Raw genomic sequence first — 15,105 nt, forward strand, 5'->3', positions numbered from 1 at the left:
AAGAGGGGTACAATTCCATACAGTTCCCACCACCAGAGTTTCATATCCCATTCCCTCCACTGGAAGCTTCTCTATTCTTTATCCCTCTGGGAGTATAGACCAGAGATCTTTATGAGGTGCAGAAAGTGGAAGGTCTGGCTTCTGTTATTACTTCTCAACTGGACATGGGTATTGACAGATCGATCCATACTGCCAACCTGTTTCTGCCTTTCCCTAGTGCTGTAAGGCTCTGGGGAGGTGGGGTCCTAGGACACATTGGTGAAGTCATCTGCCCAGGGATGTCAGGTTGGCATCATGGTAGCATCTGCAACTTGTAGCTGAAAAGCATTAAGCTATAAAGCCAAACAAACTGTATAATAATAAAAAACCTAAGGGTAAGAGTATAACAGATGAGATTTGGGGTCTGCTTAAGGTAGATTTCAGGCAGTTGGGTTTCTCCTTGCTGTTATTCGACAGAAGTGTTTCTAATACTTGACTAGCGTCCTGTGAGCAGTGCAGTGTTTGGATGTTCATTTTCACAGGTGTCCTCTTGCTTTTGCACGGGTGTATCCATCACAGACTAGTTTGGTGTTGTTACTGGCTGCTTCCTATCCAAGTCACCACAGATCTTCCCCTTCCAGGGACTTCAGCACTTACACAACAACAAAACTATCCACCGTGACGTCAAGGGGAATAACATCCTACTGACTACTGAAGGCGGAGTCAAGCTGGTAGATTTTGGTAAGCTCTGTTTGAAATGCACATAATTCCGCCTGGAAAATGAGATGGCTTGATGCACTTGGATCATTTTCCACCAGCTTTGCTTTTGAGGAACTGAGAACATCTCACTGAGGGGAAAACAATGTAGAGATTTCATTGTTGTTGTTGTTATTTTTTTTCATTTGGCAAGTGAGAGATTCCCAAAAGAAAGAATGACTGCTCCTTTTTTAAAGAAAAAAAAATTTTAGTGATTTCATATTGATTTACAATATTACAAGAGAACAGCTGCAACTCTGCATCGTTCCCACCACCAGAGTTCTGAGTCCCCAATCCCTCCGTTATAATCTACAGCCAGGGTTGCAGATATGGGTTAATTATTATTTCTACAACTATCTGACTGCTCTTAAGTCAGCTGATTGTGTCTGAAATACCACAAAAGCAGTGTGTATCGCAAGTCTCTAAAATGAGTGACATGCCCAATGACAACAGTGAGCCAAACTGGAGATCCTGCGCTCCTTCTAATGTTTGTTTTACAAACAGATATGTGCCCCCGCCTCAGGTACAGAATTTTGAGAAGTGAGAGATCTTCAAAAGTCCTAAGGAGGGATAGGGAGAGGATGTGTTTCTTCCTCTGGTCCTGTTGTGTCTTAATGTGGTGGCAGAAACAGCTGCGGCTGCCTTGCTGTGTTGAGATTTCCATCTGGGCGGGGAGAACAGTCCTCTCAAAAGGCAGTGCTAAGAGGTGTGAAGAACAAAGCCTTTGACGACATGATTGTATGACTGAGGCTCAGTTGGGAGCCTGCCCTTCTGCTGAGCTTTTTGTGTGTCCTGTGAGCTAGTCCACGCCTCTGCCAATTTGGAGCTTCTGAGTCATCCAAGAAAGCAAATAGCTGAACACTTTGTCTGGGTAGCAGGTGACCGCTTTTCAGACAGGGCTTTTTCCTGTCAGTCGACTCCCACTAACACACTAGTCCTGTGATTTGGTGTCTTGGTGGCTTAGGGGCTTTATCATCCTTCTGTCAGTCTTCCCTGTCCCTTCCCTATATTCTGGCTGGGCAAGGAGTTCACCCCCACCCCACCCCAAGTGCTATATCTCCTGTATTTCACCATCTTTCTGTTTGTCACATAGACATGATCTACAGGGTTGCTGGATATGTCAGAGTCCATTTTTGCATAGAGAAACATAGGAAAATACATCATGACTTTTCCAACAGCCCAATATTTGATCTTTAGCAGGGCTGAAGTCTTCCCTCTCCCCTCCCCTCCTTTTCTCTTAAAAGAAAAAAATAGAAGAAAACATTGACCCAGGACATCAGTGGTGGTACCACTCATGTGTAAGACCCTGAGTTCACTCCCTGGTGCATGCCCTTCCCAACCCCCCAACCCCCCCACCCCCCCCCCCACTTTATAGCGCACACACACACCTTATAGACATGGGCTATTATCATTCTTATTCGTTTACATAGGCTTAATGTGTTGGGTTCAGTAAGTGATACTTGAATCAACAATTCTTCCTTCAGTTTGTATTTTGTAGATGGAAGCTTATAGGAGTTAATTCACTGACTTTTGAAAGTAATCATTTTAATATTTAAATATATAGCTCTCTAGTGACCTGTCTCAACCCAAGAATACGTTTCAAGACACCCAGAGAGGAAGGATGACTATCTCGCCCTTCAGTCATGTGCAGCCTTTTTATTTCTCAGTTGAACTTTTGATATTTTAGGTTTTTAAAATTTTTATTCTTATCTTTTTATTTATTCATTGGATATAAACAGCCAGAAATTGAGAGGAAAGGGAGTAATAGAGAGAGAAAGAGACAAAAAGATACCTGCAACACTGCTTTACCACTTGCAAAGCTTTCCCCCTGTAGGTGGGGACGAGGGCCCTGAATCTGGGTCCTTGCACATTGTAACATGTCTGCTAAACCAGGTGTACTACCATCTGGCTTCTTATTTATTTTATTTAATGAGAGAGAGGTTCAGAGGGATAGACAGACTGATCATAGCACTGCTCAGCTTGGGTTTAAAGTGGTGCTGGGGACTGAACCTGGGACTTCAGAGTCTCTGGCATGAAAGTATATTACAGAACCATTATGCTGTATCCCTAACTGACTCCCCAGCTGAACTTTTGAAAACTACCAGGCAGCAGTGTGTTTGACAGTGGATCCTTGCTCAGTAATTGGGACACAGCTAATCTGTGTTTGTTAGTTGATTTTAGAGCTCAACATTTGTACAGTCTGACTGGCGGATGCTAGCAAGAACTTGTGCTTGAAGCTAAGAAACAAACAAGAAGCCAAGCACTCCTTTATTTCTCTGGCAAAGAGGGCCCCGAGCCTTCTCATGAAATAATCTGGGCTCCATTATAACAGAACCACAGGGAGAGTTTGGTATTTGCTTTGGTGTCACATAATTTTCTCACTCTGAAAAAAAATGGCACCAGTAACAATTGCTTGGGTGAAATCCATTAAAAGAAGTAGAAGTGCATCCCTTCTTCACAGTCATGAAAGAAGAATCTGGTGAACTAATAGCTTTGAGAAACACAGCTTTGAGAAACAGCTTCCTGGACCAGGTGGTGGTACACCTAGTTAAGTGCATACACTATAATGTGTGAGGTCCCAGGCCCCAGCCCCCCGGCCCCCACCTTCCAGGGGGAACCTTCATGAGTGGTGAAGCAGGGCTGCAGGGGTCTCTCTGTCTCTTCACTTATCTACCAACCCCCTTCCCTGTCAACTTCTGTCTCTATCCAGTAATATTTAAAAGAGAGAGAGAGAGAAACACAACTTCCTGGGATACCATCCAAAGTAATCAAGGTGGAAAGCATACATTCTGGGTCAGAGAGTGACTTTTTTTTTTTTTTTGCCTCCAGGGTTATTGCTGGGGCTCTGTGCCTGCACCATGAATCCACTGCTTCTGGAGGCTATTTTGTCCCCTTTTGTTGCCCGTGTTGTTTTATCATTGTTATGGTTATCATTGTTGTTATCATTGATGTCATTGTTGTTGGATAGGACAGAGAGAAATGGAGAGAGAAAGGGAAGACAGAGAGGGGAAGAAAGAGATAGACACCTGCAGACCTGCTTCACTGCTTGTGAAGCAACTCCCCTGTAGATGGGGAGCCGGGGCTTGAACTGGGATCCTTGTGCCAGTCCTTGCACTTTGCACCATGTGCTCTTAACCCACTGTGTTACCGCCCAACCCTCATAGAGTGACCTTTTATGTGACATAATCTTAAAAGTCCAGAATGGAAAACTGGCAAAAGATACAGTTGGGTTTAATTATTATTTCAACTAGATTTTTAGCAATAGTGAGAAAAGTGGACCAGTTAAGTGGGTTTCTTGTGCCTGAAGATGTGGATTCAATTCACCTAAGTTGATTCCTAGGCTTTTGTGTGAACTGAAACCCAAAGCTGGAGATGCAGGCATAGTGAGCCCTTCTCCAGGGCTGGAGGGACGAGCCCTGGGAAGCCACACAATGAAGAAACAGACCACAGATCAAGCTCCTCACTCTAGGTCGAAATCAGAATTTTCAGAGAAGGCTGTCTTTGAGAGTACATGGTTTTAAAATAAAATTTTCTGGGGACCAGGCAGTGGCACACTTAGTTAAGTGCACACACTATAGTGTGCAAGGACTTGGGTTCAAACCCCTGGTCCCCACCTGCAGGGGGAAAACTTCACGAGTGGTGAAGCAGGGCTGCAGGTATCTCTCTGTATCTTTACCCCTCTAGCTCCACCTCCCCCCTGAATTTCTCTGTCTCTATCCATTATAAATAAATAAACAAACAAATGGATTTTCTTTGAATTCATTACTTCATAAAATAGTATTATTATTGCAAACTCATTATTGCATATTGAAGAATTGTGCTTGGATGGCTTCCAGTCTTCCAAATGCCCCCAAACAGAGCCCCAAAGCCTTGCCTGCTCCCCAGAAGTTGACTTTATCCCACAAGCTTCGTGTCTGAGAAAAAGTCACCTTGTGTGTCTTGCTGTCAAGCCAGGTGTCTTAGGCTCCGTGCTGATTCTTCCCTTGTCTTCACACCCTCCATGTACAAGGAGTCACTAAGCTCAGTTTCTTTACCTGATGTCCCCTGACTCCTGTTTAACCTCTGAACAGCATCTCTGATCTGGGCTCTTGCAGATGCACCTGACAAATTCCCCACATCTAGTCTTTTGTTGTTGTTGTTGTTGTTTTTTTTTTTTTTTTTTTGGGTGCCTCCAGGGTTATCGCTGGGGCTCGGTGCCAGCACAATGAATCCACTGCTCTTGGAGGCCATTTTTCATTTTTATTGAATAAGACAGAGAGAACTCGAGAGAGGAAGGGAAGATAGAGAGGGAGAGAGACAGAGAAAAACCTACACATCTGCTTCCCCACTTTTTGTGATGCAACCCCCCTGCACATGGGAAACCAGGGGCTTGAACCAGGATCCCTGCACTTCATACTATGTGCACTTAGCCTGGTGCGTTACTGCCCAGTCCCCGCCCCCCGCTGCCCCCCCACATCTAGTTTTGCTCTCAGCCTTCTAGTCCATTTCCACACTGCAGCCAGAAGGACTTTTTCCAAAAGTCCATCTCTTGCTCTGTGTCCGGAGTCTTTCTCTCACCCCTGGGGAGGGCTTAGCCTTGTGGTCCTCTGCATGGGTACAAGGTGGGCTCTTAGTGCTTGGCCGGTCCCTTCTCTACCTTTTATCTTTAAGTCACTTCCTCTTTCAGTTCCTGAAACGAGCAGCCATTTTTTTTCTTAGTTGAGGAAGCACTCTGACTTTTATTAATAGACGTTTCTCTTCACGGATCCAAGAACATCATCTTCACCACAGACTGTCGGGGGCATCTCTCTGCCGGCAGGAGGAACTGTGGGTGGGGGAGGAGGGAGACGATGCAGATACATTCCAGAAGGAACACAAGAAAATGGCGGAAATAATACGCAGTTTTGAACTCTGAAGAGTAGGAGTTTGTAGCAAGTCCCAGTCTATTTGAGAAGGTTCTGTCTAAATTGCTTTACCTTCTCTTTAGTGTGTGGAGAGGGACTTCCAAGAAGTTCAGCCCAGGGTTTCATGGGCTGGGGAATATCTCACTTAGTAGGGCTTGCACCTCACCAAGTGGGAAGCCCTGGAGCTGAGCCCCAGCACCACAGGAGGATACTTGTGTGGCAAGAGACTGGAGGAAGATCCACAGATGGTAAAGCAGTGCTGTGGTGTCCTTCCTGTCTTTCTCTCCCACTCCCTCTCCCTCTCCCTCTCCTTCTCCCTCTCCCTCTCCCCCCCTCTCTCTCTACACACACACACACACACACACACACACACACACACACACACACACTCACTCTTGTCTAAGAAGTGGTAGGATCTTATACTCATGAGACCCCAGCACCACAAGCAAAACAAAACCGAAAATAAGGTTTGGAGACTGGGGAGCTATCTCACCTGGTAGTGCATCTGCTATGATGCGGATGCTCCAGGTTTGAGCCCCAGTACACCACACAGGAGTACTACAGCACCGAGGGAAGCTCTGTGGTGTCCCTTCCTTCCTTCCTTCCTTCCTTCCTTCCTTCCTTCCTTCCTTCCTCCTTTCCTTTCTTTCTTTCTTTCTTTCTTTCTTTCTTTCTTTCTTTCTTTCTTTCTTCCTTCCTTCCTTCCTTCCTTCCTACCTTCCTTTCTTTTGCTTTCTTTCATTTTTTATTATCTTTATTTACTGGATAGAGACAGCCAAAAATTGAGAGGGAAAAGGGTGATAGAGAGGGAGAGAGACATCTGCAGTACTACTTCACCCCTCAGAAAGCTTTCCTCCTCAGGTGCAGACGGCGGGGCCAGGAGGGGTGTCAAACCCGGGTCCTTGCACTTTGTAACGTTTGTGCTCCACCAGGTGCGTCATTACCCAGATCCGTTTCCCTCTTTCTTTAAAAGAAAAGGCAAACAACAACACCCACAGAGTTTCATGTGAGACACCTTCAGGGTAATTGTGCCAAAGAGAGCAAGGCAGGAGAGTGAGGTGTAACTTCTGAAAGGACAGGTGACATGAAGGGAGGGAGAGGCACCCCCCCCCTTCCCACACTGCCACCCATGTCCTCAAGAGGCCACCAGAGTGTCTGCTGCTGGCCACACTGTGGAGGAGTCACATTGTGACTTCCTGGAGGTGTGGACTGCCTCAGTGCAGACCTGTCAAGTGGACCTTCAAACCTGTATCATCAGCTTCCAGAAACCCAAAGGTAACTCGAGACTCTGGTTGGCACAGTTCTAGATGGCATTGCTCAGAAATGGAGTGTCGCTCCAGCACCCTCACTGGGACACCCCGGGCTGTAATCCTGTGTTTGATCTGACCGTCCTCCTGCTGAGCTGTCAGCTTTATGCTGACAGAGTCTCTGCTCTGCTCCTGGGGCAGACTCAATACTTGCGGTCTCAGGTGAACAAAGGACAGGCGGGATTTTCTGGAAGTGGCTGGGCGGGGAAGGGGCGGGAAAGATAAATTAATTATTATTTTTTTTAAATAAAGGACAAGCGAGGTTTTCTGTAGAGGTGTGTGACCTTGAGAAAATCACTTAAGCGGGGGTTGTGAGGTAGTGCAGCAGCTTAAGCGCACGTGGAGCAAAGCACAAGGGCCAGCTTAAGGATTTCAGTTCGAGCCCCCGGCTCCCCACCTGCAGGGGAGTCACTTCACAGGCGGTGAAGTAGGTCTGCAGGTGTCTATCTTTCTCCCCCCCTCTCTGTCTTCCCCTCCTCTCTCCATTTCTCTCTGTCCTATCCAACAACAATGACATCACGGCCAACAATAACAATAATAATGACAACAACAAGGGCAACGGAATAGGAAATATGGCCTCTTGGAGCAGTAGATTCATAGTGCGGGCATTGAGGCCCAGCAATAAACCTGGAGGCAAAAAAAAAAAAAAAAAGGAGAGAGAGAAAGGAAAAAAAAGAAAGTCATTTAAGTTTCTCAAAGGCACCAGTCTGCTCCTCCACCCGTGTGAAGAAGAGCAGTCGAGCTCACTCATGTAGCTGGGCGTTTGGAGGACTACGTGGGGTGATAGACACGTACTACTTAGTACAGTCACTGATGTTACTGATGTTCTGTAATTAAAGAAGATAGGAGCTGAGACACTGTTCTCAGTAATGTGCACATAATAGGTACTCAGCAAGTTGCAAATGGTCGGGCGTCTCCTATTCAAAATAAAGACATAAATAGCCTTTTGCTAGTGTAAATTTTGTTATTACTTTAAAATTAGACTACAGGGGCTGGGCAGTGGTGCCTGTGGTTAAGCACATATGGTACAATGTGCAAGGACCCAGGTTCAAGCTCCTAGTCCTCCACTTGAAGGGGGAAAGCTTCATGAGCAGTGAAGCAGGGCTGCAGGTGTCTCTCTGTCTCTCTCCCTCTTTATATCCCTCTTCCTTCTCAATTTCTGTCTCTGTGCAATAAATACATAAAAGTACATAAATAGCTGTAAAAGATTAGACTACATACTGATTATAAAAGGAGGCTCCATAATACACATATTTAATCATAATACAAGTGAGGAATACAGTCGTCTCAAGGAAATACTGTATTTTGTTTAAATAGAATATGCTTTGTGTGGTCCGGGAGGTGGCGCAGTGGATAGGGCATTGTACTCTCAAGCATGAGGTCCTGAGTTCGGTCCCTGGCTGCCATGTACCAGAGTGATGTCTGGTTCCTTCTCTTTCTCCTCCTATCTTTCTCACTTATAAATAAATAAAATATTTTTTAAAGAATATGATTTAAAAAAACAAAGGCTTTAGAGAAAATAATGAGTTAGGAAACATTATGAATGCAATCCATTAATAACCAGTGGTATCTGATCAGTCAGTAAGCAATAGGATCTTCCAAGAGATCATCCTCCAGGCAAGTGGTCTGATGTCAGGAAAAAAGTCCTCTCCTGGCGTATAAGAATGAAAGGAGACTAAATTTAAAGGGCAGTTCTCTGTTCTCATTTCTGCAGAGCCCTCTCTGGGGACCTTCATTGCTAATAGAGGAGTTAACATTTTAATCCAAAAGTGCAGAATGTACTTTCGGTGATTTATTTAGGCAGTGTTCTTATGACAGAATATTTTATAGCTTTTAAGTCTCTTATTATCCACATACCTAATTTTAGACCAAATCCCCAATGAGTGATGTAGATCAAAGAGAAGCTGTGATTTATTTATTAAAAAGACACACACACACACACACACACACACACACACACACACTCAGCAAGTGAAACAAATAGACCTGAATTGAAAGACTATGAAGGTCCCTTCAGTCCTTCGCAGATAATTCAGAACAAAGTCACTAGGTGAGGTTCGGCAAGTTTGGGCTGGGAGTGCTGCTTAGCCTATGGTTAGACCCCCTTCAAGGGAGTGAGGAAAATGGAGGCTGTCAGGGTAGTGGGGACTCCTGAAGCGGGCATAGGAAAAACATCCATGGGGATGGGGGTTTAGGGGGTTAGTCCCACAAAGGCTATCATGGTCTAAAATAGATGGGTCAAAAGGGAGACTAGTAATTGGTTACATAAAGGGAGCTTAACACCATCAGGAAATATGCTGAGGACAGTGAGAAAAGAGTTACACGTGTGGACAGGAAGAAAGCCAGCCCTCACGGTGTTGGGGTGTTGGACTGAGATTGGAGCGAGCCATGTGGTTGGTGATTTTCCATAGGCAGGTTTTCCGTGTTCTAAAAGCAGAACAATTCTTGCTGGTCTGACTTGGTAAGTTCTTTGGGGGGCTTGGGAACACTATTATCATTTATTTGTGTGGAAAAAAAAAAAAAAGAACCTTCCCAAGAGTACTTACAGCACTTACATCACAACCTAGCTCTTCGTTATTAAATACAATTATCAATTTGAAGAAAGCAAGGATTTCTAGAGGAAAGATGTCTTTGGGACTTTTCAAGCCAAGCCTGAAATGTGCTATGGCCCAAAGGAAGAAAAATACTCGAAGGACAGAGACATGTCAGAAGAACACAAAAGACAATTTGAGGCATTTCACATTGTTCAAGATAGGAGCAATTTGGGCATCCAAATCTGATAATGATGGCAATAATGAGAACCCTACTGAATAAAGTAGAAATTCACTAATCCATATTTACAGACTTTTGTACATAAATAAGCAGAGAGAAAGAAGCAAAATCTTCCCTATAGAAGAATGCCAATTAATAAATATAGAAAGAATAATGAAGTGTTTAAAATGATCATTTGGCAACTGTCACAGTAATAATTTTGTTCCCAAACTTCAATGGAGGCTAAAACTCCTGAATTATGTTTTGATGAAAATTAGGGGATTTGCATAGTCTTAAAATATTTCTCTGTAAAATGTATTCACCAAGGGAAAAGAGAAAGTTTTTAAGGGAGGAGCCTGGCAGACACAAACTTAGTCAAGTGATCAGCATGAACATAACTCCTCATGAAACTAATGAAAATGTAGCAGCCGAGGGGCCAGGCAGTGGTGTTCTTGGTTGAGAGGACATGTTACAATGTGTAAGGACCTGGGTTTAAACCCCCAACCCCGGCCTCCACAAGCAGGTGTGTGTTTGTGTGTGTGTGTGTGTGTGTGTGTGTGTGTGTGTATGTGTGTGTGTGTGTGGTGGGGTGGACTTCACAAGCAGTGAAACCGTGCTGCAGGCATTTTTATATTTCTGTTCTCGATTTCTCTATGTCTCTATCAAGTAAGTAAAATTAAAATAAATGTTTAAGAAAAGTAACTATTAAAAATGCAGAAGCTGATTAGGAGAAATGAGACAATTTCCCCATTGTCAAATGAGGGGAGAGCTGACAAATCCGTATTCTGGGACTGTCTACAAAATAATTGGCTTAAATTGTAGAGAACTGTCGGGGTTATGAAGTTTAAGGGACTCCTGATTGATGGGGGCTTAAGAGATATGCATCTAAAATAACAAATGGCTCTGGGATCCTTTATGTTAAGGATGTATCTGGAGACATTTGAATAGCGCTATAGATAAGATACTTAAAATGTATTTTATCAGACTTGGGTCTGTGTTTCTTGGTTTTAAATTTGTGTATATAGGGTGGTGTCCTTATTTTTATCAACTACATACTAACGTGTTGAGGAGTGGCTGGGCCTTGTATAACTTATTTCCTCTCTACTTGTCCAAGGAGGAAAATCATTTATTCTTCTGTTGTCAGATTTTTCTCAATGGATGAAATTATATCAAAAAATATTTAAATTATGGGGTAGAGTTAGAGACTTAGCACAAAAGTCCAGAGGTAGTCGATGTTTTAAAGACTGAATATCACACACTGTCCAGGCTGGAGTAGTGGCTCTGCCTATGGACTCTGAGACAGAGAGACAGAGTTTTCAGGTTCAAAACCTGTCCTTCCCAGAAGCTGGTGATTTACTGGAAAAAACCAAAAAAAAACCTCTTTGGGAGTTGGGTGATAGCCCTGTGGGCTAAGCGCACATGGCACAAAGTGCAAGGACCTGAGTAAGGATCCCAGTTCAACTCTCCCACTCCCCTCCAGGGGAGTCGCTTCACAGGTGGTAAAGCAGGTCTGCAGGTGTCTTTTTCTCCCTCAATCTGTCTTCCCCTCCTCTCTCTATTTCTCTCTGTCCTATCCAACAACGATGATATAGATGACATAACAACAACAATAATAACTATAACAAGGGTAACAAAAGGGAAAATAAATAAATATAAAAAGACATAGAATTTTACACATGTTCAAATTTGGAATTAGTGCTCCAAGATGAAATAATGTGAAAAAGTTAGCCCCTGTGTTAAAGTTGACAGAGTTCCAGAACTTTCACATCTATATAAAATAAATATTTTACTCACTGCAAAAACATTATCTTTGTACTTTGAGGAGACAGCCTCTACTTTATTTGAGAGGAATGATACTTGCAATTTTTTTCATTTTATAAAGTCATACTGTGAAGAAACAAACTTTTTTTTTTCTTTAGAACTCTGTGATTCTAGCTGAACTGATGGACTCAAATGTTCCAAGTTGAGGTTTTTGAATATAACTGTTCAACATCATAGGGGATGTATGTCTTAGTCAAGAGCCTTTCAGTTGTAGGAATGAGAGCCCAAACTTAGTTCAGAAAAGGAAGGAACCAGATGAGGCAATAATCTCATAACTTTGTCAACCATTCGTCATTGGGCATCTGGGGTTTTTAGCTTTTTTTTTTTTCCAGGCTCGGGCTGTTACGAATTGTGCTGCTAAGAACATAGGTCTCTCTGGACGGGTGTTTTTGTTTCCTTTGAATAAATCCACAGGAGAGAAGTTGCTAGGTCATAGGATATGGGAAGGGAGAAAAGGAAGAACGGATGGAAGGAAGGAAGGAAGGAAGGAAGGAAAGAAAGAAGGAAGGAAGGAAGGAAGGAAGGAAGGAAGGAAGGAAGGAAGGAAGGAAGGAAAGGAAGGGAGGGAGGGAGGGAAAGAGAGAAGGGGAGTAGGAGGGGGAGAAGGATGGCATTGTACAGTGGAAGGCGAAAACACTGTTGTCCACTCTTCCCGGCTCTCTGATGGAGAGACAGTCTCTCCTCTGCTTCTCTTGGAGTGTCTGCACATCAGACTCTGACCTTTGCATGTCACCCATCAAATCTAGTCCCTGAAAGCCTGGATGACTTTAAGGGTTCAGTGCTGACAGCAAATTGATTGAGACATTAATTCAGTGGGATCAGAGATTCCATGTCGATCCACTAATGATGGAGGAGTTAGCTGACATGCTTCAAAGCAAGCCTACTTGGTTTTCTTCCTATTTTTCAAGTGACTGGATAAAGAAAGATTTAGTTTTTTATCTATCTATCTATCTATCTATTATTTTTTAAATCTGAGCACTACTAAACTCCAGCTTATGGTAGCACTGGGGGGTTAAGCCTGGAGGACTGTTGGTGTCTCAGGCATGAAAGTCTTTTTGTGGGGGCTGAGTGGTGGTGTACCTGATTGAATGCACACATTACAATTCATAAGGACCCAGGTTCAATCTCCCAGCCCCCAGCTGCAGGGGGGAAGCTTCACAAGTGAGAATCAGTGCTACAGGAATCTCTCTTCTTAATCTCCCCCTCTCCTCTCAACTTCTCTCTGCTTCTGTCCAAAATAAATAAATATATATTTTTAAGAATACATTTTAAAAAGGAAGTCTTTTTACGTCACTATTATGCTATCTCCCCAGCTCAAGGAAGATTAAAAAAACAAAAACAAGATTATAGAAAGGAAGAAGTAAAGATTCTTTCTAAATATTTCACTCCCTTTTCACTCAGAGTGGAAGAGAGAGGGAGGGAGAGAAACACAGGGCTGGGACCCTCCCCAGGCCTTTGCACTCCAGTGGTGTTAAGGACTCAAACTTGAACCACTTATAGAGAGAAAACCCCTACCCACTGAGCTGTTTCTCGGCCACCTGGTATTATCATTGTCATTATTAATTACTTTCCACAAGCCCATGTTCTTTCCTTTGCTGTCCAAAAATACTGTGGATTTTATTGTGGAGTTAGAACAAATCAGAATCCCTGAATTTGATTTGAACCACTACATATCTACTTCTCTGTTACTTCCTGTGACTCTTCGAAAGCAAAGCTGGCAGATTTTTCCCTGTAGAAACAGGTCGTAGGCAATAAGGATTGGGGTTTCTGTATAGCCATCACACTGCCCAGGATGCCCTGCTGGAGGGGCCTAAAAAATAGCATGAAAATTGCCCTGCAGTGTAATCATGCCAAAGCAGAAATGTCCTTAGCATAAGCCTCCTTCCTTCTTCTGTGACTTTCTCTGTTCATGGATTATTGTCTCCTCTCCTAGCCTGTCTTCTGTTCACCCCAAGATCTCTTCTTGTTCCCTCTTTCCTTTCAGTATCCTCTCACTTTCCCAGCTTCTGGCCTGGAATTTTCCATTTGCCCACTTGAGATGTTTATGTAACCTTTTGGTAGATTATTCCTTTACTTCTCTAGATGAGATGATTCTTTGAATCTTTATTTCCTAGGGTCTCAGAACTCATAATTTAGATTTCTGTTTCCTTTAATTATGTCCATCATTTAAAAAAAAAAAAGGAATCTGGCATCTTTCTACCTTTTAAATTACTTTTTTGGTGAGGATTTATACTAACTAGTGATATCCTTTGTGGTCAGGGAACTAATTTTTCTTTCCAGCTGAAGTTCGCTGACTCAGACACACATCAATGTGAGTTTATGACCAAAAAATTGCTGTCTAAGTCTGAGGTGATTTGGTTGTGTTGGTAAAGTGATCTGGAAGTTTCATGATCACTGTAGGAGGATTCAATAGCATGACATATGCCCAATGCCTACTTCTGTCATTTTTTTCTTTATAGTTGGGCATAGCATGGGTACTATTTTTAATGAGGTAAGTACATCCAAATAGTTTTTACCTAGCTGCATCTTTTCTTATTAAGAAACATTCTTTTCCCTTTTGGGCTCTCTTGTTTCCCTATGGTTTAAAGAGCCAAGTGCAAAACATTGTATCTGCAAGATCCCAGTAAACATTAAATGAGACAGGAGTTGGAGAGGGTTGTACTGTAGTATTTCCTTGGTCCTTAAACCAGGGGTCTTTGAAGAGGGTGTCTACCAGGGTGCTCACAAGACATCACTGGAGTGCAGGAAGAAATATTCAAACTTCTTGTACAGTTACTCTGTTCATCTTCTTTAAGATTATCTTCATTTATGATATCTATATATATACTTCACATATACTTTATAAAGTGATGTGTTAATAAAAATCAGAGTGAAAGGCTATGATTTGGGACTGGCTAGCAAAGCAAGCACCTTCCCATGCTTGAGCCCTGGTTCCAAATCCTGACATCACGTGAGAATGCTGTTTCACAGATGGTGGAGCAGTGCAGTGTTGTGTCTCCCTTTCTCTGTCTCCCTCTGTCTGAAATAAGAAGGAGAAAGGTAGCTGAGTACTGGTGGAATTACACATACGCACAACCCCAGAGCCCCACACACTGTTTATTTGAAGCTGATGTATTGTGATTGGAATCACTGTACGGGTAATTAAGGATGCAGGAAATAAGTCTTTTTCTCTCCCTTCCAGGCGTGTCTGCACAGCTTACCAGCACCTGGCATCGTCGAAATACCTCCGTGGGAACCCCGTTTTGGATGGCTCCTGAGGTCAGAGAGAATCTTGATTGAGAGAGACAGAATGTACTGTTTGATCCTTTCTGGCTCTCCTCTTCTTGTGTTTTGGAACACACTCAGATAAATTATCTTGCCCTTAAAAAAAAAAAAAAAAACTCAGGAGATTCAAATGCTTTTTAGTAGGGAATTTTTCTTAGAATAAAAACAGAAAATTGAGTCATACAAGCAAAACTAAAGTCGAGTTAGAGAATTTCAGATGACCAGCTCTTTTGTTTTTCATCTAAGGTGTGTGTGTGTGTGTGTGTGTGTGTGTGTGTGTGTGTGTGTGGTGTAAGGAGGAACAAGGAAACTAAGATAATGGCTTTCTTTGAAGCTATGATTAA

General features: G+C 43.1%; 1 protein-coding gene across 1 annotated transcript in view; it reads left to right on the forward strand.

Annotated features, from left to right (window-relative positions):
* The window catches only part of MYO3A (myosin IIIA), a 194,443-nt gene that overhangs the window by 29,234 nt on the left and 150,104 nt on the right, over positions 1–15,105 (forward strand). Inside the window, exons 6-7 of the mRNA XM_060192328.1 lie at positions 621–720; positions 14,679–14,755. Of these exons, the coding sequence (XP_060048311.1) occupies positions 621–720; positions 14,679–14,755 (177 nt within the window). The remainder of the gene's footprint in view (positions 1–620; positions 721–14,678; positions 14,756–15,105) is intronic.

Source organism: Erinaceus europaeus, chromosome 6 (assembly GCF_950295315.1).
Source record: "Erinaceus europaeus chromosome 6, mEriEur2.1, whole genome shotgun sequence".
Lineage (NCBI taxonomy): Eukaryota > Metazoa > Chordata > Mammalia > Eulipotyphla > Erinaceidae > Erinaceus > Erinaceus europaeus.